This window comes from Hyperoodon ampullatus (assembly GCF_949752795.1).
Source record: "Hyperoodon ampullatus genome assembly, chromosome: 8".
NCBI classification, from domain to species: domain Eukaryota; kingdom Metazoa; phylum Chordata; class Mammalia; order Artiodactyla; family Ziphiidae; genus Hyperoodon; species Hyperoodon ampullatus.
The window spans coordinates 483,698-504,598 of record NC_136921.1 but is presented as its reverse complement, the minus strand read 5'-3'; the positions used below and the strand labels follow the sequence as shown (position 1 = coordinate 504,598).

General features: G+C 58.3%; 1 protein-coding gene across 1 annotated transcript; it reads left to right on the top strand.

Annotated features, from left to right (window-relative positions):
* Positions 1 to 266: 266 nt before the first annotated feature.
* On the top strand, positions 267 to 20,544 carry ATG4B (autophagy related 4B cysteine peptidase; the record flags this gene model as incomplete). Its single annotated transcript, XM_079709937.1, is given in 14 exon segments — positions 267 to 407; positions 410 to 446; positions 8,905 to 9,006; positions 9,158 to 9,229; positions 10,807 to 10,905; positions 11,305 to 11,406; positions 11,923 to 11,995; positions 14,161 to 14,240; positions 16,574 to 16,767; positions 17,259 to 17,337; positions 17,531 to 17,676; positions 18,882 to 18,938; positions 19,212 to 19,305; positions 20,226 to 20,544. Coding segments are annotated over 14 exon segments (1,350 nt in total). The 3' UTR covers positions 20,300 to 20,544.
* Positions 20,545 to 20,901: the final 357 nt, after the last annotated feature.

Genomic DNA, 20,901 nt, shown 5'->3' with positions numbered 1-20,901 from the left:
CGTCTAGGGTGGGCGGGGGCGCCCCGGGCCGGCAGCGCCCTGAGGCGACATGACGCGTGGGGGGCATCCGTACGGCAAGATGGCCGCGCCGGCAGGCCTGAGCGCACGACGGGCTCACGCGCCCTCCCCGGTGCCCTGCTGCCCGCTCGCGCCTGCTTCCGCTGCCCCGGTGGGTCGCTGCTGGAATCCCCGGAAGCACGACGCAGGCCGCAGTGGAGCCGAGCGCGCGGGCCCTGGCCTCTGCACTGGGTCCGCCGTACGCCAAGATGGCGGCGGCGCACTTCCGTCGCGTACTTCCGGCCCCGCCCGCGCCCGTGCCCGTTCGGCCCGGATTGGCCACGGCGGCGGCCCGGATTGGCCACGGCGGCGGCCCGTCGCGTCTCTCTGCGGAACCGTCGGAGCGACGCCGCGCTCAGTCGGCGGCTCTGGAGGGAAGATGGACGCAGGTGAGGGCCGGCGGGGCGCGGGGGGACCGGGGCGGCGCTCGCCGGGCTGCTTGGCGCCGGGGCCTGGTCCGGGGCTTCGCCGGCGCGGCCTGGACGCGGGGCGGAGCGGGGCCCTGGGGCGGAGCGGGGCGCGGGCGGCGTCCGCGGGAGGCCGGCGCGCGTCTGACAGCCCCGTTTGCGTGTCTCGCGCTTTTCCGGGCCGCCCGCAGCGCCCCGGCGGCCGGTCCCCCGGGCCCGCGGCCGGCTCAGACGATCGGGGCAGCGCGGCGTCCGGGACGGCGGGTGGGGACGCCGAGCGGTGCTGGAGGCCGGGCGGAGCCGGTCCATGACACTGCGGTGGGGAAGCTTTTGTCCGTTCGCTAGGAGTTACGAAGGGGAAACTTTAATTCTTATAAAGTTACGGGGGTGGAGGCGAGCAACATACTCCACCACTCAAACCATACGCATTTTTTCTTTTCAAATTCAGTAACCAGTAGATGATCTAAGCGTTTTCCGTGACTGAAAAGACAGACTGAATCCATCTCATCATGACTTAACTCCCTAATACAAAGTGTGTGGGGGCTGGGGTGGGAGGGTGTGTGCGTATACGTACATATGTGTACATCTGTGGATGTGCTGTTTTGCTCTGTTTCATCATGTTTCTGCTCCAGGGGGGAGAATTGTTTAATTTTTGCTGGCACGCTATTTTGGATCTTTGTCCCGTATCCTTGAAAGCATTCTTACACCTTGAAAGGCCCTCTTTTTCATCCCACAGCAGTTTTAGATCTTTTATAACTTACAGGGAGTGATTTGTGTTCAAGGATTCCCACATCTGTAAAAACTTTCTTCTGGTTTAATTCCACCTGTCATTCTGGATGGCATTGTTTTTGCTTCATTTTTTTTTTCATGGTAGCTGCAATGTAAATTTAGTGAACTCTAAGTTTGGAAACTGTAATACAGACCTGTATGGCCAATATTTCAGTGACTTGGGGCATCTTGTCACTTAAGTGTGCTAGGTAGTAGGACAGAATGGTAGCCATGACTCCTGAAACATGATGTTAACCAGAAGTATTGTGAAGTTGTTCAAAACAGAGAAAGTACTAGGCCCGGGGTCGGGGAAGGAATAGAATTATTTAGTCGTCTACTTTCTTTTAGGTTATGACTGCTTGGGTGCCTAAGAGCATTCACTTGTGAGACTTGGTTAGGGTGGAAGGCACAGTTTTGTGATGGTCGTTTTATGTTAAACGTGAAAACCATCATGTTAAAGTTGATTAGCCGCATGGTAATACCCTCATGGGACACTGATCACTGCTTCAAAGCAGAAAAGGTGTTTGCGTTTGAAGGCCTCTCTGGATGCTAATAAAAACGTATATGACATTTGTAGGGTGTTGTGGAGAGTTTTCTTTCTAATGTGATGCTGTACCACCTTTTAGGATGATTAATGGTCCAGCCTCCCCTGATGCCTGGGGTCCTTACAGATTCTGCCTTCCTTGCCAGATGTTATGCAGTTCCTGGTTGTTTTTATAGTCATCCATTCAATAACTATACTTATTACTGAGTGTGGGTTTGTGTCTGGCATTGTTCTAGACCCTGGGGCTAGAGAAGTGAACGAAATAGATAAAAACCGTGTGCTGGCTGACATGCTAGACATGACACCCACGGTGTGGCTCGTGGGCGGATGACGTGGGTCAAGCAAGAGGGGTTTGGAGTCGCCAGGATGGCCCGGAAAGGTCTCACCACAGAGGTAACTTTTGACCAGGACTCAGAAGCAGTGTGGGGGGAGGGCAGGCGTCCTGCTCCGGGAGCAGCCAGTGGCCAGTGAGGCCAGGGTACAGTGGGTGGGGGTAAGAGAGCTGAAGGCGGAGCAGTGATGCGGCCCAGGTGAGGCCTTGTTGGCTCGTGGTGAGGGCGTCCGAGCTGGCGGGGGATGCTTTGGAGACTTCTGAGAGGAGGAGTAACGCGACTTGCTCGGGCTGCTCTCCTGCAGACGGGCAACGGCGAGGCCAGGAGACCAGTTAGGAGGCTGTTGCAGTATGCCGTGCACGAACCCTTGGAGGCCTGGATCAGCATGGGGAGAGGGTGTTGACCTCTGGCTGCCTCTGCAGGTTGAGACAGTGGGACTGTACCAGTGGGACGTGGCGAGGGCGGGGTGGAGAGGAAGGGGTTGGAGATGGTGAGGTTATGGCTTGAGCTGAGAAACTCAGGTGGGGAGATGTCGGGAGATCCCGCTTGGTGGGGAGCTGTTAGGAGTTTGGTCTTGTACATGGTGACCATGAGGTACCTGCTAGATGTCCATGTTGTGACGTCCAGAGAGCCTTGGGTCTGCAGGCCTGGAGCTGAGGGAGGAGGGCGGGGCCGGAGGTAGAAGTGTGCGGGGGCCACTTTGGACGAGGTCACTGAGGGTCTGAGTGTGGGAGGAGAGACAGAGCTGGGGATGGGGCCCTGGGGCTGCTGCGTAGAGGTCTGACGGCGGCAGCAGGCCCCAAGCACTGTCCGTTCAGACACGCTCGAGGGGCTTCCCCGGTGGTGCAGTGGTTGGGAATCCTCCTGCCAATGCAGGGGACACGGGTTTGAGCCCTGGTCCGGGAAGATCCCACATGCTGCGGAGCAACGAAGCCTGTGCGCCACAACTACTGAGCCTGTACTCTAGAGCCCACGAGCCACAACTACTGAGCCCGCACGCCTAGAGCCCGAGCTCCGCAACAAGAGAAGTGACCGCAGTGAGAAGCCTTTGCACCGCAACAAAGATCAACCCCTGCTCACTGCAACTAGAGAAAGCCCGCGCGCAGCAACAAAGACCCAATGCAGCCCAAAAAGAACTGCTCCTGTTGGCACTTAAATCAACACGCTGTCCGTTCCTTGAGGACAGAGCCAGTGTCTTGTGCTTCATCTCTGGTGCTTTACGTTGTGTCTGGTATGTGGCTGGCCATCGAAGAAGCAGAACTTAAATTGGTGTTAACGCACACATCCCTGTCCTGTAGACGTTCCTGGGCTGCAGAGCCTGTGTGTAACGGAAATCCAGTGTGTTGGTGTCAAGCGTGGCTGATGAGGAGGGCAGCTCACCGCAGGGCAGCGGAGCTCGCTGTGGACGCTCTGTCCAGCGTGGTCACCAAAGCAGCGTGTGCAGTATTCTCGTGCCGCTGCAGTTCCAGCTTTTCTTCCCTTCCTTCCTTTTTTCATTCGGGACTGAACCACCAGCGTCTGCATATAAACTATTAGGGATTTGAAAAAACTATTTGCAAACCTGTTATCTTAAGCATAAGCATTTTCTGAAGGAAAGGAAGATTCCTTCTTTTCATTTTATTTATAAAGCATATATAATATATGTATTTACGGAGTATAATCTCTCAGAAACATAAGCGTTTTGAGGAAATGTCTTTGAAATGTGGTACATTACATTTAACTCTAAAAGAAAAGTAATGGTGCATAATTTTTGTGTTTCCCCCTGGTTGAGTTATGTAATTGCGACTAAGTCATCTGGTTACATTTATTGAGCACAGTTTGCTATTTTCTATCATATTAATAACATTAAATTGAAACATTTTAAAAATGGAATTGCCATTCTGTTAAAAGGCTTTCCGCTTCCTCTTCTGGGTGTGATCAGGGACACCCTAGGGAGAAAGAGGTGGAAAATCAGGCGTTTGGGACCCAGGTGACCAGGTGGGAAAAGTGTTTCTAAAAGGCTTCTTTCTCAAGGTGGATGATGCCTGTCATGCTTCTAATGTGTGTCATCTTATTTCAAATTAAAATCATGGGACTTCCCTGGTGGCGCAGTGGTTAAGAATCCGCCTGCCAGTGCAGGGGACACGGGTTCAAGCCCTGGTCCGGGAAGATCCCACATGCTGCGGAGCAACTAAGCCCGTGTGCCACAACTACTGAGCCTTCGCTCTAGAGCCCGCAAGCCACAACTACTGAGCCTGCGCGCCTAGAGCCCGTGCTCTGCAACAAGAGAAGCCACTGCAATGAGAAGCCTGCGTACTGCAACGAAGAGTAGCCCCAGCTCGCCGCAACTAGAGAAAGTCTGTGCGCAGCAACAAAGACCCAACGCAGCCCAAAATTAATTAATTAATAACAAAAAATAATTAAGTTAAAAAAAAGATAAAAAAATTAAAATCATTACCTGGGCATCTGGAGACTGGCATTCTTTGGGAAGTTGTGCTCCTTTTAACTCAGGAGGTGCGTGAACTTCAAATGAAATGATGTCGGATGTGAAGGGGCTGAGGTTATCACAGGGCTGCGGTGTGAGACGAGGTAGCCCTCTGGGCGGAGTGCGGAGGCTGCTGGCCTCAATCGCCAGTGGAGCTGGTCAGTCTGAGAACAGAGTCGATGAAGGAACCTTCGAGGGTGGGCTCCTCATGTTGCTCGGTCTCTGTGAAGCTTAGTGATTGCGAACTTTAGTTTTAAAATGGAAAAGTATTCGTTTTTCTGTTGGAGTCTTTTCTGGACTGGTGTTCTATAATGTTTTCTGTTCTGCACAAACATGAATACGTATTTATGGCTAAATTAATATCGGTGATAAAACAAAAGTGTTGTTTGGTTCAGGGAAGGGGGAATTTAGTTTCATCTTGTAAGTGATGAGGTCTGAGATCACACGAGGAAGAGGCACAGGAGGTGCTCAGAGCCGTGGTGCACCGTGGGGTTGCCCACGGTGCTGGAACCCGTCCTGTGTTCTCACCGCACTGGGCAGAGCTGGCAGCTTCTCCCCATTTCATGGGTGAGGAAACTGAGGCTTAGAGATTTGAGTCGGGTGTCATACAGCTAGCGTGTGGGTTCTCTGTCTCCAAAATCAAATCTTAATACAAATTAGAAAGTTGAACACCGGAGGTGAATGGAATTTGGAAAAGTCTTTCCTTTCTCCGTTACAGAGGCTGAGCCGAAGGTCAGGGAGCTAGGGGTCCGGTCCAGGTGCCCCGGCCCATGGCCTCGCGGGTGGATGTCAGGAGGGAGGGTCGGTCCCGTCCTCTGCGCAGGCCCGCGGGGACTTTCTGACAGCGGCCCGGGAATGGGAAGCCCTCCGTTCGCTGCTCTGGTTGAAGCCGCTGCAGGTCTTTCTCTGTGCTGGTTTCCGGCGTGGAAGCCTGAGGACAGTGAAGCAGCCCGGGAAGTGGCCGGCGGCCCTGCCCTTGCGAGCGGGCTCCGTTACCGGGTCCAGGTCTGGTAAAGTCACTCAGGCGGTTGACGTCGTCCCGGGTGTTGCACCTCCCTGTGGTCGCGGGCTGTGGAGACGAGGTCTCCTACCCGCTTCAGTGATGCCCCGCGTGCGCTGCCCGTCGCCACCCAGTGAGGGTCGGAGCTCTTCGTGCGTGTTGACGTGTTTCTTCCTCCCGTGAGCCTCGAGGAAAGCAGCACCACTCCTGCTTTGCCAGCGAGGAAACGGGAGCAGAGGGTTCCCAAGGGGGGAGCGACGGACTTCTGGCCCCGCACGCGGTCAAGTTCAGGGCGCGCTGGCCGGACACTCCGCCCGGTGCCCCGTGTGGCCCGTAGAGGGGGAGCGGGGCCTGCGGGGTGTCCACGGCTGGTTCAAGAGGCAGGTGTGACCCGCACCTAACAGGGGGCAGGACTCGGGTGGTCCTGCCATCAGGAGGAGCAGGGAGGTGTGGGCCCAGGGGACTCGGGAACCACCTGCACTGTCACCTCCCGGCTGCACCTGAGCTGCCGGGCCCTGTGGCTGCCACCTGCCCATTTTTTCCCTTCAGGTGCCTCACGCAGTGAAGACTCTAAGGCTGAGACTGCACAGCCCGTCATTTTGTTAGTTACAGCAGGAAGCTCAGTGATGTGTTCTAGCTGAATAGGTAGGACACCTGTTACTACCTTCCCTCTGAAGTTGGCTTTGTTGCCTATAAAGTTGGCTCGTTACCCTGAGAAATGTGCCTGCTTTGCATGTGGTGTCTCTGGAGATGAAAAAACCCCTCCACTGCAGGGCGGCCGGCTGTCGTCACCTGGCTTTCAGAACGAGCCTTGTTTCCTTCTCTTCCTTATTTGCTTGTCTCCCTCGTGGTGGTAGTTTTCTCACTGTGGGAAGCTAGGTGTCTCAGGAGTGTCTCAACGGTCCTTTGATGTGTGCCGCGTCCCTCTGTCGCTCAGAGCCTCCAGCATTTAGAAGGCATGTCTGCCTTCAGTTCAAGGCTGCAGTCTCCTGGGGTCTCCGTCCAGCAGGGTGAGAGTTACAGCCCCACAGTGCTGTCAGTTGAAATCAGGTCTTGTTTGCGTGCTTTTTCCTTGGAGTAATCTTTGTGGGTTTTGAGTGTACGTATCGTTTAAGCCTCGAGGTCAGAGAAGGCCGTGCTTTCTGAAGATGTGGGGTGGCTTTCGAGGGGCAGCAGGGACACGTGATCTTTTCAGCTCCTTGAAAAGGTAGAACTTTAACTCATCTCAACTCGGTTTTTATAATCACCTGCAGAAACAAGTAATCTTATGTAAAAAAGGGGGAGAGAAACTTGGACATTAAATTATTTACCCCGATCCCAAAGCGGCCTGGCTGACATCATCTGGAGAAGCGTGGACAAGCAGACACATCAGAGCAGGGCCCCTGCCTTGCACCCAGCCCTCTGGGCAGCAGAGCTTGCTCTGGAAACACAGGACTCCTCTGACCCTGTAGGATTTCAGGTGAAAAGAAAAAAGGCAGAGCTGGGTCTGGGTTCCCAACGTTCGAGAATTCTATTTTTTTTTTTTTTTTGCAAGGGGGAGGATCCCTTTTTAAAATAATTAATTAATTATTTTTGGCTGCGTCGGGTCTTAGTTGCAGTATGGGGAATCTTTCATTGCAGTGCACGGGCTCAGTAGTTGCGGTGCGCAGGCTTAGTTGCCCCGCAGCATATGGCATCTTAGTACCCCTACCAGGGATCAAACCCGCGTTCCCTGTATTGGAAGGCATATTCTTAACCACTGGATACCAGGGAAGTCCCAGTTTGAGCATTCTTGAAGCAGTGAACACAGGGCCTTCTGTTGATGCGGATTTGTGCGTTTAGTGAGCGCTGCTTTCCCAGCCCTGTGACTGTGAATTTGCTGTGCATCCAGTTAATCCTTTTGGATGTAGTAGAATTGCTTGTCTTCGTCCTTGATGTTAGTGACACCAGCTGACCTTGGAGCCTTTTGTCTGCCAGCCTCCTCGTGAGCCCCTCATGGGAAGGGTTTCAGGGACGCTCAGCGCTGCGCTGCAAGGGCATCCTGTTATATGTGCCGTTTTATGGGTGAGGGGCTTTCCACAGCGAGAGGCCAAGTGCCTGCTCGGGAACCTCTAGCCTGTGAAGGCCGGAGCTGGGAGGTTGTGGGATGTGGGCTGGCAGGGATGTGCGTGCAGCGGGACACTGTGAGGCCCTGAGACATCTGGGTGGGGCGCTGTGACCACCACGTGGAAGAGGATGAAGAAGAAACCACAGGTGCGGCATGGCTTCATTTATGGATCTACACATACAGGCTTCTGGAAGGAGAGTCAGTGCTGGGCACGAAGCTGAGGGTGATTTTTTACATCTTGTAGTCTTCGGGGTTTTTTTTTTTTAATAAATAGCATATGTCATTTTTATCAAAAGGTAGGGCTGTTGAAGAATAAACTCAGGTGTGGGGGAAACGCATTTAATATCTTTGATTTTCCAAAGAGTTGAGTGGGGTTGCAGGTGAAGGGTAAGAGAGCACTGTGGAGCTGGTGAGGCAGCAGCTGGGGGAGATGGGGGACCCGGGACACACCGCGTGCCCCTCACCTCGCGGGCAGTGGCTGAGCTCTGTCGCCTCCGGGGCCGTGTGCAGAGGGAGGGTGTCCTCCGCTGGAGCTCTGGGGCAGGAGGGACGCGGCCTCTCGAGCTTCTTTGTGGAAGCCACACAGAAGGGGGTGCTCACAGAGGAGGCACTCAGGTCGTGGAGACACAGCAGGTGGACGCTGCTGCACGCACGGCACCTCCTTAGGAAGTCGGGGTGCGCCCCCCAGGTTCCAGGCCTTGCGGCACCGGGGCCTTGGAGGGCTTTGCACTAGTCTCGGGAGGTCAGTGTCCCTCCCAGGAGTAGCGCTCTGCCGCTCACTGCATTACGGCTCCTAACCCAGAAGTCGGGATGGCCTGGGAGCCCTGGGACGGCCAGGAGAGCTTGGTCGACCTTCTGTGCCGTCTGGGGCCGCCCTTATGTACAGAGATAAAGGTTTGGGCTCTTGTGTTTTTGTCTTTTTAGAGTTAAATCTAAACCAGTTAAGGGCTTAAACCAGGTACCTTTTTTCCCCCTCCTTTCTGTGCCCTGGGCCTGGCCCCCAGCTGGTCTCTCACCCTTGGGTCTGCCAGACAATGACTCTGTCTTGAATTTGAGAGGCTCAGGAAGTGGGTGCAGGGCCGCTGCCGGGTCGCGAGTGTTTGATTTCTCAGTGTAGTGGTGTGGCTGGTGCACTGAGATGCAGAATTCCACGTGGGCTCTTTGTACGGAGATGCTATAAATTATCTCTGATATTCTTTTATGAAATCATAGAACTGTCATCAGAGTGTGTCTTTGCTTTCCATAGCTACTCTGACCTACGACACTCTCCGATTTGCTGAGTTTGAAGATTTCCCCGAAACCTCGGAGCCTCTTTGGATCCTGGGTAGAAAGTACAGCATCTTCACAGGTACCAGCCCTGCCGGAGCCTGCTGTGCTCTGCGTGCTCAGTCTGCAGAAAGAACTGTTTGGTGATGATAGTTATCTGCTATCTCTCTGTAACATGTGCCCTAGAAACTTACGGCTGTGTGTGCATGTTTCTTCTCTCTAACGCTCTCTAGAAAAGGACGAGATCTTGGCCGATGTGGCATCGAGACTTTGGTTTACATACAGGAAGAACTTCCCAGCCATTGGTGAGTACTGTCTGTTACAGCGTGGGATGAAGTGCATGTGATTCAAGAGGAAAACTTAGGTTTCTAGGTTTGACTTCAGTGTGTCGAATACTTGTCACTTGATGTCATCCTGAGGCAACCCTAGTTAAATAAACCGGCTGAGGTCTTGCTCCTGGTAGTGGCAGAGCTGGATTCCAAACCCAGGGCCCCTGATTCTACTGAGGCAGTGATTTTCTGACTGTAAGCCACACTCTATTACTGGAGCCTAAAATCTGGATAATGGGTCACGACTGGCATTTGAAACGTAGAGCAGAACGTGGCGGGAAGCGGTGTGGCATGTCACGGTGGCGCTGCAGCCTGCTGCTCCCGGAGGGCTCGTTGGCCTGTGCGTCTGGTGGTGTCCTGGGTCATAGCTGCACAGCGTGCTTCTTGCTGTTGGTCCAGGATGTTGGGACACCCTTGCTCCGTACCCGTTGCCTTTTCTAGTATCTCCCATACCTAGTTGTGGTGGGAGCTGAAGGCGGATGTGACGTGTTTCACATAAGACGAAAGCACGTTCCATTGAAGTGATTCTCCGCGCGGTACCCCTGGAGGTGGACAGATGGGGCTGGCTCCGCGCCTGGCCTTGGCCAGTCGGAGAACCCCAGGCCGGAGGTTTGGGACCAGGAGATGGCCCTGCCTTGGTGGCCTGTCTTGATTGGTCCCACTTCTCGATGTGCTTCCATCCGTCCCCCAGAGCTTGACGTCCGGGATCACTGGAAGGTAGGGGATGTGGCCATTGTCACCAGGGTGTCTAATGACAGGGCTTGTCAGACATGCTTGGGAAGTGTTGGTTCATCCAGCAAATTCTCCTTTCACCCCTACTTGGCCCTGGACTCAGGGGCGGGGTCGCCTGGCCTGTGAGGCGCACTGTGCGGTCAGGAGGACAGACACCAGACGTACAGCGTCCTGAACCCATAGGTGTCTGAACCCACAGGGGCAGGACGGGCTGGAGGGCAGCCCTGTGTTTGGAAAAGCCATCGGGTGGAGCGTGGTGGCTCTCCCGGCCGTGTGGCCTGTGTCGGCCTTGGCCGCGTGGAGCCGGCCATGTGGGGCGTGGGTGGGTGGCTGGGGCTGTTTCTGCACTCCTGCCTCTGCCTCCCCCAATCCCGCCGCTGCCCCGGAGGCGGGCCTTGTCCCCTGCGCGTGTGTGCGAGAGGGGCTGCTGGAGGGGTGGGCAAAGGATGCAGCCCCCCCACGGCGGCCTGCATGGTCTCAGCCCTGTTTCCTGTCATCTTAGGGCCTGTCTCACGCACACCTGGTACTGCGGTGCCCAGCGTCAGAGTCTCCCTGTGCCCTGGCCGGTGGACGGCGTTTTCTGCATTACTCACGAGGCTGAGCATCTTTCCATGTTTCCAGACATTCTTTTCTCTCTGTGACTTGTTCACGTCTTGGCCCATCTTGAGGGGGTTGTTAGAACGTTTCACTTCCCAGCAAACGCAGCCTTGGCGTGAGCAGGTTCACATGGCGTGTGTCGCCTGACGCGGAGGTGACCCGTGCGTGGGCTCCTGGCCTCGGTCTGACGGTGAGTGCCTCTCTCTCTCTGTCCTCCACGGCAGGGGGCACCGGCCCCACCTCGGACACGGGCTGGGGCTGCATGCTGCGGTGTGGACAGATGATCTTTGCCCAAGCCCTGGTGTGCCGGCACCTGGGCCGAGGTGAGTCAGCCTGGGGCGGCCACGTCCGCAGGAAGCGAGGAGGGTGGTGGGGCCAGGTCGGCGGGAGTGGATCACCACAAAACGCTTTAGGATTTGGGGTTTCCTTCAGTGACGACCTGGTGGTTCTCGTTGATTAGAGAAAGGGGCTTTAAAGAAATGCTGATAAACGTTTGTCTTGTAGAAATTATTTTTAAACTACTGAGCCACTCTCTCCTTTCTGTATGGATTTGTCTTGATGTGTTGGCATCTGTGTATTTGAAATCCCGCAGAACTCAGTTCTTAAATTTAGAAAGGTTCACAGGAGGTTTGGATACCATGAGTGCCTTGAGTGCCTTAGCAAAATGAAGGCTTCTTGCCTGTATTTTGGTGAAACTGAACTTCCGTCTGTGTCTCCCGTAGACTGGAGGTGGACACGGCGGACGAGGCAGCCGGACAGCTACTTCGGCGTCCTGCACGCGTTCCTGGACAGGAAGGACAGCTGCTACTCCATCCACCAGATAGGTGGGGGGTCGCAGTGCGCCGGGCCCGTGCCTTGGGACGCTGCGGTGTCGGGTCCCCGAGAGCTCTGCCGTGCTGTGAGGCGCAGGCCAGCGGGGTGGGGACGGCCCTGGGCCCGTGGTGAAGTGCTGTGAGGCGCCCCGTCTCTGGACACCAACTTGGTGGCCTTGGAGGCTGGTCCTCCCGGGCTCCGGCCAGGAGTCCGGGCGCTCCTTTGTCTTAATCCAGCTTCTGAGCGTCGTGTTTCCACCTGTAGACGGAGGTGCGGGTAGAGCCCTGAACTTGCTCACCTGAGCCATGTCCCCAGTCCTGCTTCTCGGTGGGGAGGGAGCACCTTGAGGAGGAGTCTGTCCCTTTGGGAGGAAGTGTCCTGGTGCCAGTCAGGAGCTCGTGCCCAAGGCAGGCTTCCTGTGACGCACGCCTCATGCCACACGTGCTGGGATCGGCCTCTGTGAGGCACAGGGAGGGGTGTGGGGGTGGCGGGGCACGTGTGCCGCTGACCGGCTCTGTTTCCTGCAGCACAAATGGGAGTCGGCGAGGGCAAGTCCATCGGCCAGTGGTACGGGCCCAACACCGTCGCCCAGGTCCTCAAGTAGGTGCTGAGCGCGCTCCTGCCCTCCCTCCGGGGCGGCACGGGTACCTGGGGTGCTCAGCCTTGCCTGAGTCTTTGCTACTGAAGGAAATAAGGGGTCTCGTCCTCTTTTCAGGACCCTCAGGAGGGTCCTCAGAGGTGACCGTGCCGGTGGTCTCGTGAATTGGGATTTCCGTTTCTAGTGAGGCTGAATGCCTTCATCCAGATGCAGCCACTGCATCGGGCCTTCGCTCCTTGTGTGTCGCGTCCCTTCCTGTGCCGTGGTGTCTGGTGGCCTGGGAAGTGGGAAGTGGTCGTGGGGTGACGGCGTTCAGGCGGGCAGCCTGTGGCCGCCTTGGGCCTCCGCCTCTGCTCCCGCCCATCCCCCTCCCTTGAGACTGCTGTCTTCAGCCATGGCTCCCCGCGCATCCGCCTCGTGCCTCTGCTGCCTGCTCCCACCCCGCAGGAGTCCCCGTGGGCGCCTCCCTTTGCCCCCGGGCCCAGCCCGCTCCTCCTTGCCTGCTGCTGTGGTCCGTTCCTGGGGTCCAGGACACTTGCTCCGCTTCCTGTCCAGCTTCCAGCTGATCCCCAAGCCCACTGTCTCTGTGTCTCCTTGCCCAGCCCCTGGGATTTCCAGCCCCCACTGCCCTTTAGCGTCCTGGCCCAGCCCCGCTGCCCTGAAGCAGCCTGGTCGAGGTCACAGTCAGTTCCGTCATCATGTCCCAAGGCTGAGTTTCAGCCCCGACTTACTCAGCTGTCTGCAGGCAGCTCCTGGTGTGGGTGCTTGCCGCGCTCCTTGGAAACCTGGGCTGCTCAGCCGTCCTCCTCTGTCCATCTGGTCACCGGCACTGCTGAGCCCTGCGGGCTTGTCTCGCGCCTTTGGTCGCGGCTTTTCAGCTCCTGTTTGCGCACGCGCAGTTCCTGATTTGTCCCAACTCCAGACTCACATCCAGACCCTATTCGGCAGTGCCCCTCGGGATGCCCGAGGGGCACGTTGACCTAGTAGCCCAGACCCAGAGCTGGCCCCGCCCTCTTCTAGCGCAGCCCACTGCTCCTACAGGAACACAGTACCACCCTTCCAGGGGCTCAGGCCAAAAGCTGGGGTCACGCCAGACCCCTCTTCCCTTCAGCACACCCCACCCGCGTGTGCCCAAGCTCTGAGCAGTGCTCCCTGCCCCCCCGCCCCTGCCCCCAGCCCCCCCTCTCTCCGCCTTTTCTCTCTGCCATCCTGGCATCTCCCTCCAAACTGCAGCAGAGTCATCCTCAAGAAACAGACGGTGGCCATCTGTTCCTCTTCTCTCAGCTGTCCTGGGGTTTCCCGCTGCTCCCAGAAGGGCAGCAGGCACAGGCCAGCGTGCCGGCCCTGTCCTCCCCCTGCAGTGCTGTGCCCTTCGCCTGGAGCGCCACCCCCCAAGGCCTGCCGCGTTGCTCCCCGGGCCTCTGCGCCGAGGCCTCTCCCACCCAGGCCTCCCTGCGCCTGCGTCAGAGGAGCGCCCTCTCCTCTGCCCCTACTCTGTGCTTTCCCCAGGCATTTAGCTCCCCTTGGAGCGCCAGCCTCTCCTGGGACTTGGTTTCCTGTGTGTCCGTGTTTCTCAGCACGGGGGCCCACCTGGCCCTCGGTGAGCCCAGGAGGGAAGGGAGGGAGGTAGCCGGTGGAGCCCTGCAGGTGGCGTCTGCTCTGGCCTTCCCACCAGGAGACCAGGGGCCTCCGCCCTCCACCCGTGTCCCCAGGTGCGCTCTCACCTGGGGGAGCCCCTGCACAGCCCCCGAGGTGAGCTCAGAGGCCCTCCCGTCGTGCCTTCGGTCGCGGAGTCTGCTCCTCTTTCAGAACCGTAATTCCTCGGCCACAGTGGCCCACCCAGCACGGTGACTCCCTACTCGGCTCTCTGTCACCCGCAGGTTCTCTGTGAGAACTCAAGCCGGCCGTTGGCTCAGGGGGCCTGGGGGATAAGACGGAGCTGGGCCTGCCTCGGGCAGCATCCGAGACCTGGGCTCACATTCTGGTTCTTGCCCGTGTCCAGCCTGATCGGGAAGTGGCACCCCGGCAGGCTCCTGCACAGGCCCTGCCCTGCACGGTGGCGGCTGGGTGTGGCAAGCGTGGGGCCCGGGCGAGAAGAAGCGGCCGGCAGAGGCCACAGGTCTTCGAGCTGTGAAGGCTCATCAGTGTGTTCTGCCCTCTCTGGTAGGAAGCTCGCCGTCTTCGACACGTGGAGCGCCCTGGCCGTTCACGTAGCGATGGACAACACGGTGGTGATGGAGGACATCAGTAAGTGAGCCAGAGCCCGGGGTCGTGGCGGACGGGGCCGGGGCAGCTCGCTCCCCTGCCTGGCCCGCGGGCCCTCGAGGGCGGTGCCAGCCAGGCTGAGCGGAAGGCCACTTGGTGCCCCACGCTGCTTCTGCGTCTTCGTTACAAATAATTGACGCCTGTGTGCTGGGTTCAGCTGCAAGGCCCTGTGTGTGCCCTGATGCGCCACGAAGAAGGGTGATTCAAACTGGCCCTGGCCATCTCGTCTTCTGGCCACGCCAGGCGCTACTGGAAGTGTTTAGAATTCTGAGGAGTACCTGGGTTCATGAGGTCTTCTGACGGAAAAGCAGAGAATTTAGACACGTTGACAATGCTAGTGGGGCTAGAAAACTACAAATGGGGACCTGGTGCAGCCAGAAACCCACCCCTTACTAACAGGGCATTTGTATGGGACAGGCCATGTGAGGACACCGTGAGCCCCGAGCTCAGCAACGACAGCCCTGCTTCTCTGCTTTTGTTCCAGAGACACCAGAGGGGCCGCGCTAGTGGTGACCATCTAGTCAGCAAGGAAAATGTTCTCATCACAAAAGAGCCTCAGAATCAGCGAAGCAAAACTTACAGTAAATTAAGAGAGACTGTATGGCAGATCGAATATATAAAAATAAAGTTACAAGGATCTGAATAATACAGTAAGAGAGTTTAGTGGAACGTGTCAAATCGTAGATTCTGGTAGCAACATACCTTTTCAAAAATGTCCATGGGACATTTATATAAACTAATGCAGAATAGATAGAAAAAAGGACAAACTCTTATTACCTAAAAATGTCAAACTTCTGTTTTAGCTTTTGGGTCAAAGAGAGTCAAGTTTACAGACTACATATCAGAATCTGATGTGTGCTGAACTCAGGAGAAAACACGTACCTTTAATACTGGTGACCAGATCATAAAAAGTGAAGATGAATGGGCATCCTGCAGTTCAGTTCAGTTCTGGCCCTGTCTACACACCTGGAGCTGGCATCAGACCCACAAGACTGCCCCCCCACCCCCAACTTAAGACCCCAGTGGCAAGTCCAGGTGGTCACCTGTGCTTCCGACAGACTGGCTGTGGATTGGAGGTTCCCACGACCGTCTCCTTGGCTCCGTTACTTTGCTGGAGCGGCTGGGAGAACTCAGGAGCGCGTCACTCACTAGGCCACAGGTGTGTTTAAGGACACACCTCAGGAGCAGCCCAATTGAGGAGATGTATGTGCCTGGGCCTTCTGGAGTTTATGGAGGCTTTGTGACACAGGCCTGTTTACGTTTGGATCGGGCGTGTTGACCAGGAGTGTGCCTGGTGGCGGTGTCCACGACAGAGCAACCCGGGAAACGGCTTGCTCCCTGTCAGTAGTGCTGCCTCGGTCACCTGCTTAGGATGCGCCCCTGGTGCCTAGCAGATCGCGAGTGATCTGGAGGGGGTACGTTACACACGCACTGAGGATTTACTGCGTCGGGTCTGAAACGGTGGTCTCTAGTGCGTGCACCCCTTCCAGTTTATCTGCTGGCGCTCTTCTTGGGAAGAACCCTCCTTTCTCCCCTCTGCCCTCGACTTATTTACGTTTGGAAGACCTGATTTTAGAGCCAGTGGCTTCATGGATTCTGTGTTTAATTCCAGGTGTTGTCCCTTATGGTCATTACTTACTCCTTGTCCCAAACTTGGCTGCCTCTTTGACAGAGTCCTGTCGTTTGTGTTGTTCAGCGTTCTCTTTCTGGCATTAACTAGACTCGGGTTCACCTGGTACCTTCCCTGCCCCATCCCTGGAATCAGCCATTTTCCCCCTGGTTCCTTTTAGTGGGGAAGGGTGTTTAGGAACCACGGACGGGGTGCCTGGTGTGCTTGGGGTACTGGAGTGGCTCTCTCCTACCACTAAACCCTGTAGTTAATCCGATTATTGAAGGATTACCCAGTGCGTTTAGACAGAAGAAAAAGGAAGGAGAAAAGTTATCGCTCGATGCTGTCCTTGCTGAGGGGGGACCAGAGGGGCCCTGGGTCAGTGCTGCGTCCACCAGGCTGGTGGCTCCATGGTGCTTGTTTTATTATTGCTTCTAAGGTGCATGTAAATATTTTTTTGCATTATTTTGTGTGTATGCTTTATTTCACAATAAAAAATTTAAACGCATAGAAAACGTGCAATTTTTTTTTTCCTCTGGGTGGCAGGGTTAGTGTTGCACTTTATTTTCCAAGTTTGAGGTGTACTTCAAGTACTTGACTTTTTTATACTCGTTTCCTGTTAACAGTGTAAATTCTGTACCTGTTTCTCTCGGGTGAACTTCTGCCTACTTCGTTTAGCCCATAAACGCACGTCTCCCTCTTTCAGGAAGGTTGTGCAGGAGCAGCCTGCCTCGTGCCGGGGCCGCAGCGTTTCCTGCGGATTCCGAGCGACACTGTAACGGGTTCCCGTCTGGGGCTGAGGTCGGCAGCAGGCCGTCACCATGGAGACCGCTGGTGCTGCTCATCCCGCTGCGCCTGGGGCTCACGGACATCAATGCAGCCTATGCAGAGACACTGAAGGTGGGTCTGTGCTGGCCCGTGCCCTCCCGCCTGTCCTCCCTGCCCGCCGGGGGGGGGCTGAGACCCCGCCTCCTACCGAAAGCCCCAGCTGTCACCGTCTTGCCCAGTCCCGCCCTCTGACCGCCCTGCGGGCCCCCGGCCCCCACCAGCTCACTCGTCCCTGCCGCCGCCTCCCCTGGACCTTGCCCTTCTTGCTGACATGGTGCTGCTGGCCTCCATCTCCACCTCCGCCCCCCGCCCCCGCAGTGCGCCAGCCCCTCCCCACTCCTGTCCACCCGGCATGCAGGCTGGGCCGACCCTGTCTGCGCCTCCCCAGCCTCCCCTTGTCCCTTCTGGCTGCCCGGGGCTTTCCTGAGGACCTGCAGCCTCAGCGTCCAGAACCCGCACCCTGGGGGTCTGGTCTTCGTCTGCGGTTGTCCTCGCCTGGCGCTGCAGGGGGAGCGGGGAGCCCCTCCCTCGCTCAGCGGCCTGGCCTGTCTTCCGTCCCGCAGCACTGCTTCATGATGCCCCAGTCCCTGGGCGTGATTGGAGGGAAGCCCAACAGTGCCCGCTACTTCATCGGCTACGTGGGTGAGTGGGGTCTGCAGTGACGTCGGAGGAAGGGGCGTGGTCTCTTGGGCAGCCCCCCCCCCAACTTGACAGGCAGCGTGCCCCCACCTGGCCGGTGCGACGTGTGCCCTTTTCCTGTCCAGCCGCATGGTGCTGGTGGCTGTGGTGAGGCAGCTCTGTCCGCCTCCTGCTGACCTGCCTGCTGCCCGCCCAGGTGAGGAACTCATCTACCTGGACCCTCACACCACGCAGCCAGCCCTGCAGGCCGCTGAGCACTGCCCGATCCCGGATGAGAGCTTCCACTGCCAGCACCCACCCAGCAGGATGAGCATCGCAGAGCTCGACCCGTCCATCGCCGTGGTGTGTCCCCCGCTTGGTCCCGCTGTCGCCAGCTGCGCGCGCTCGTGCCCGGGTGTCCCAAGGCATTTGTGCCCAGTCCTGCTGCTGCTTTAGGATGAGAAGGAAAGCATCCCCGTTTCTCTAATCTCAGCGTTTTGGAATAAGTATTAAGTTCACGTGGCTTAGAACTCGAAAGAGTACAAAGGGCTGGCAGCCTCAGGTGTGGCCCAGGCAGGCGTGTGCGCAAGTGAGTGCCCCGCGTCGCTGCCACGGCCCCGCTTTCCTCGCTGCCCTGCAGCACCCCTGTGGGGCTTCTTGGTCTGTCTTCACTCTTTAGAGTAGCTGAGTCTGCAAGGCGGTCCCTAGGAATGAACCTCCTCGCTCGCTCTCTTCTGATTACACGGCTGGAATTGTTGGTTGTTCTCAAGATATGTTTGAAGGAGGCCAAAAACACCTAGGAATCATAACACCCCTAGGGGAGTGATTAACTGAGTTGTGGACACGACGAGGCACTCGGTGCTGAGAAGGGACGACCCCAGACGCACTGCCCATGGGTCTCGGTTGCGCCCTGAGGTCGGTGGCGGCGGGCTGGCGCGTGGGGGCTCCGCTGTCACAGGAGCCCCACCCCCCACCCCCACCCGCCGTGAGCTCGTGAACATCAGGTCAGGTGGGAGCGCGCATCCCAGCTCTCAGGGCCGCGGAGGACGGCTGCTCCGGTGAAACAGGCCTCCGTCTTCCGGCCCCATCCCGCGTGTCCTCGCACCAGGGCCTTGAGCAGAGCCCTGAGTGCCTCTGTGTGGTTCCCCGGCTTCTTTTTCTCCACGTGGCAGGTTGAGCGTTCCCAGTAGCTCATCCCAACCCTGGAGCCCTGCAGACGGTAGCTCCAGGGGGACGGGGTCCGCACGTCTGGTGTCCCCTCCGGAGGGGTCTGCTTATGCCATTGTGCCACGTGCTGTGGGCCACTAAGGCCTGCGGCCCAGCCCCAGGGGCATGGGGAGGAGCGAGCTCTCTGCTTTGCCCTGACTTGTCGTTGTGACCGGCTCGCTCCCCGGTCAGTCCAGGCAGAGGGCGAGGGTGGAGCCGTGGACGCAGCCCGCAGAGGGGCGTAGGGGCTGGAGAGGCGAAGGGGGCCGGGTGTGCAGCGGCCACCACGTCCGGGACACACACAGGGGCCGGCGGGTTGGATGTGTGTGCCGCTCTCCGCTTACTGCTGGCTTTGGTTTCAGGGGTTTTTCTGTGGGACCGAGGACGACTTTAACGACTGGTGCCAGCAAGTGAAAAAGGTTGGTGGGGTCCCGCCCCTGTGCGGGTCTGGGGGTCCTTCCTCCCCTGCTCCGCTGGTGCTCGGCTGCACAGTGTCTTGCGCACCTTGCCTGGTCCTTGGACGCCAGGTGTGTCCTTGCTGTGATCAGAGCACGGGGCCGGACTCTGCTGGAGGTTCACTGGGATTTCCAGTCCCGTGTCTGGGTGATGAGGGGTAGCGGGGTTCCTGCCTGTGCACGGCGCCTCCCTCCGCCTGCGGGGCCCCTGACACGCTGTGTGTGTCCTGCTGACAGCTGTCCCTCCTTGGAGGTGCCCTGCCAATGTTTGAGCTGGTGGAGCGGCAGCCTTCCCACCTGGCCTGTCCTGACGTCCTGAACTTGTCCTTAGGTGAGTCCGGATGCCCCAGGGCCCCGTCTCAGGTGGGGACGGGGGCGTCCCCTGTCTTGAGGCTGGGGGTGCTGCCTGTGTGATGCTTCTGCCCTGCCCTCCGCCTCCCCAGGTCCCGTCCCAGTCGCCTTTGACCTTTCACGCTGTGTGGCCCCTCGGCAGCCCCTCGTGAGTGGGACCAGGGACGCTGCTGGTGCCGCCCTCCCTCCTCCCACCTGCGTGGGGCAGCACACCTGCAAGCCCACCCGGGCCCTCCCGCACTCCTCCCGTGGCCCCTGGTCCTGAGCCGGACCAGGCCAGGCTTCCTGTGCTGATGTGGCATAGGTGGCTCTGTCCCCACTGCCCGGTGGCTCTGGGCTTGGGGGCGCCTCCCCCAGAGCGCATCGAGCACGTGGCACGTGGGGAAAAGGGGACCCGCCGCGGGGCTCTGAGCACATAGGGACCGCCCTGGGGAGGACTGCAGCCCGCGCCTCACGGGAACCACGGAGGTCGTGGTACCAGCGCCAGACTCAGGACAGATTCCCCACCAGACCCGGCTGGTGCAGGGGGCAAACACCCCTCCTGGGATGGGACCCTTGCCCTCCTGGCCCCCGTTGCTTCCCTCTGGGCTCTGGTGAGGGGCGTGTCTGCCCCCAGCCGCACATGCCCTCACCCACCCAGGCCCCTGTCCCTGTGCTCACAGGGCAGGAACCCCTCTCCCTCCCACTCAGATCCCCCGCCTGGGAGGAGGGCGCCTCAGCCGGGCAGTCCGGGCATCCTCCGACCTCCCTCCGCGCCCTGGCCACCCTGGCCGGTCAGGCGCTGGGCAGGACCTGCTCCTTCGTGGGGCGGGTGTGCTCACACGGGCCCTTGTGCCTCGGCCCACACCCCAGACTGACCCACGCCTGGCACCTGGTGAGGTTTTGTCATGTTCCTTCTAGATTCTTCTGACGTAGAGCGACTGGAAAGATTCTTTGACTCAGAAGATGAAGACTTTGAAATCTTGTCCCTTTGAGGACCTTGCAGTCGGAGGACGGTCCCACTGGCCCCGCAGGGGCGCTCGGCCGCCGCATCTCGTCCCGCCCGCCGTCCGCCCGCCCGCCCGCCGCCCACACAGAGGCCCGCGCCACTGGAGACCCAAGCGCCAGGCACCCACGAGGGGCTCTCCTGCCACACTGCCAGCCCTGCCCGGCCCCGCTTCCTCCTGGGCTCCAGGCCCAGGTTCGCTTTGGAATTAAAGTCCTGTTTGAAGTTTCGTGACGGACATGGCTTCTGTTGGGCATGTCCTGAGCCAGGCTCCGAAGACGCGGCCTCCAGGGCCATCGCGGCGGGAGAAGGGGCCGAGGAACCACGGCCCGGGCCTCCTCGCATTGGGAGGAGAGGAGCAAGGGGTGGGGGCGGTGAGGCCCAAAGGCGTTGCCGTGCAGGTGGCGCCGGGACAGACGCGCCGCCAGAGCCGCAGGTGAGGCCGCGGGGCCCCCGAGCTGCTGCCTGCCTGTCGCTCCAGCATCCCCGGGGCCTTCCTCCTCTTCCCGGTCAGCGAGGCTTCGGATGGTTTGGGGCCGGAGCGTCAAACCTCAGCTTTGTGCCTCTGCCCCTTGCGCCCGCTGGACACCT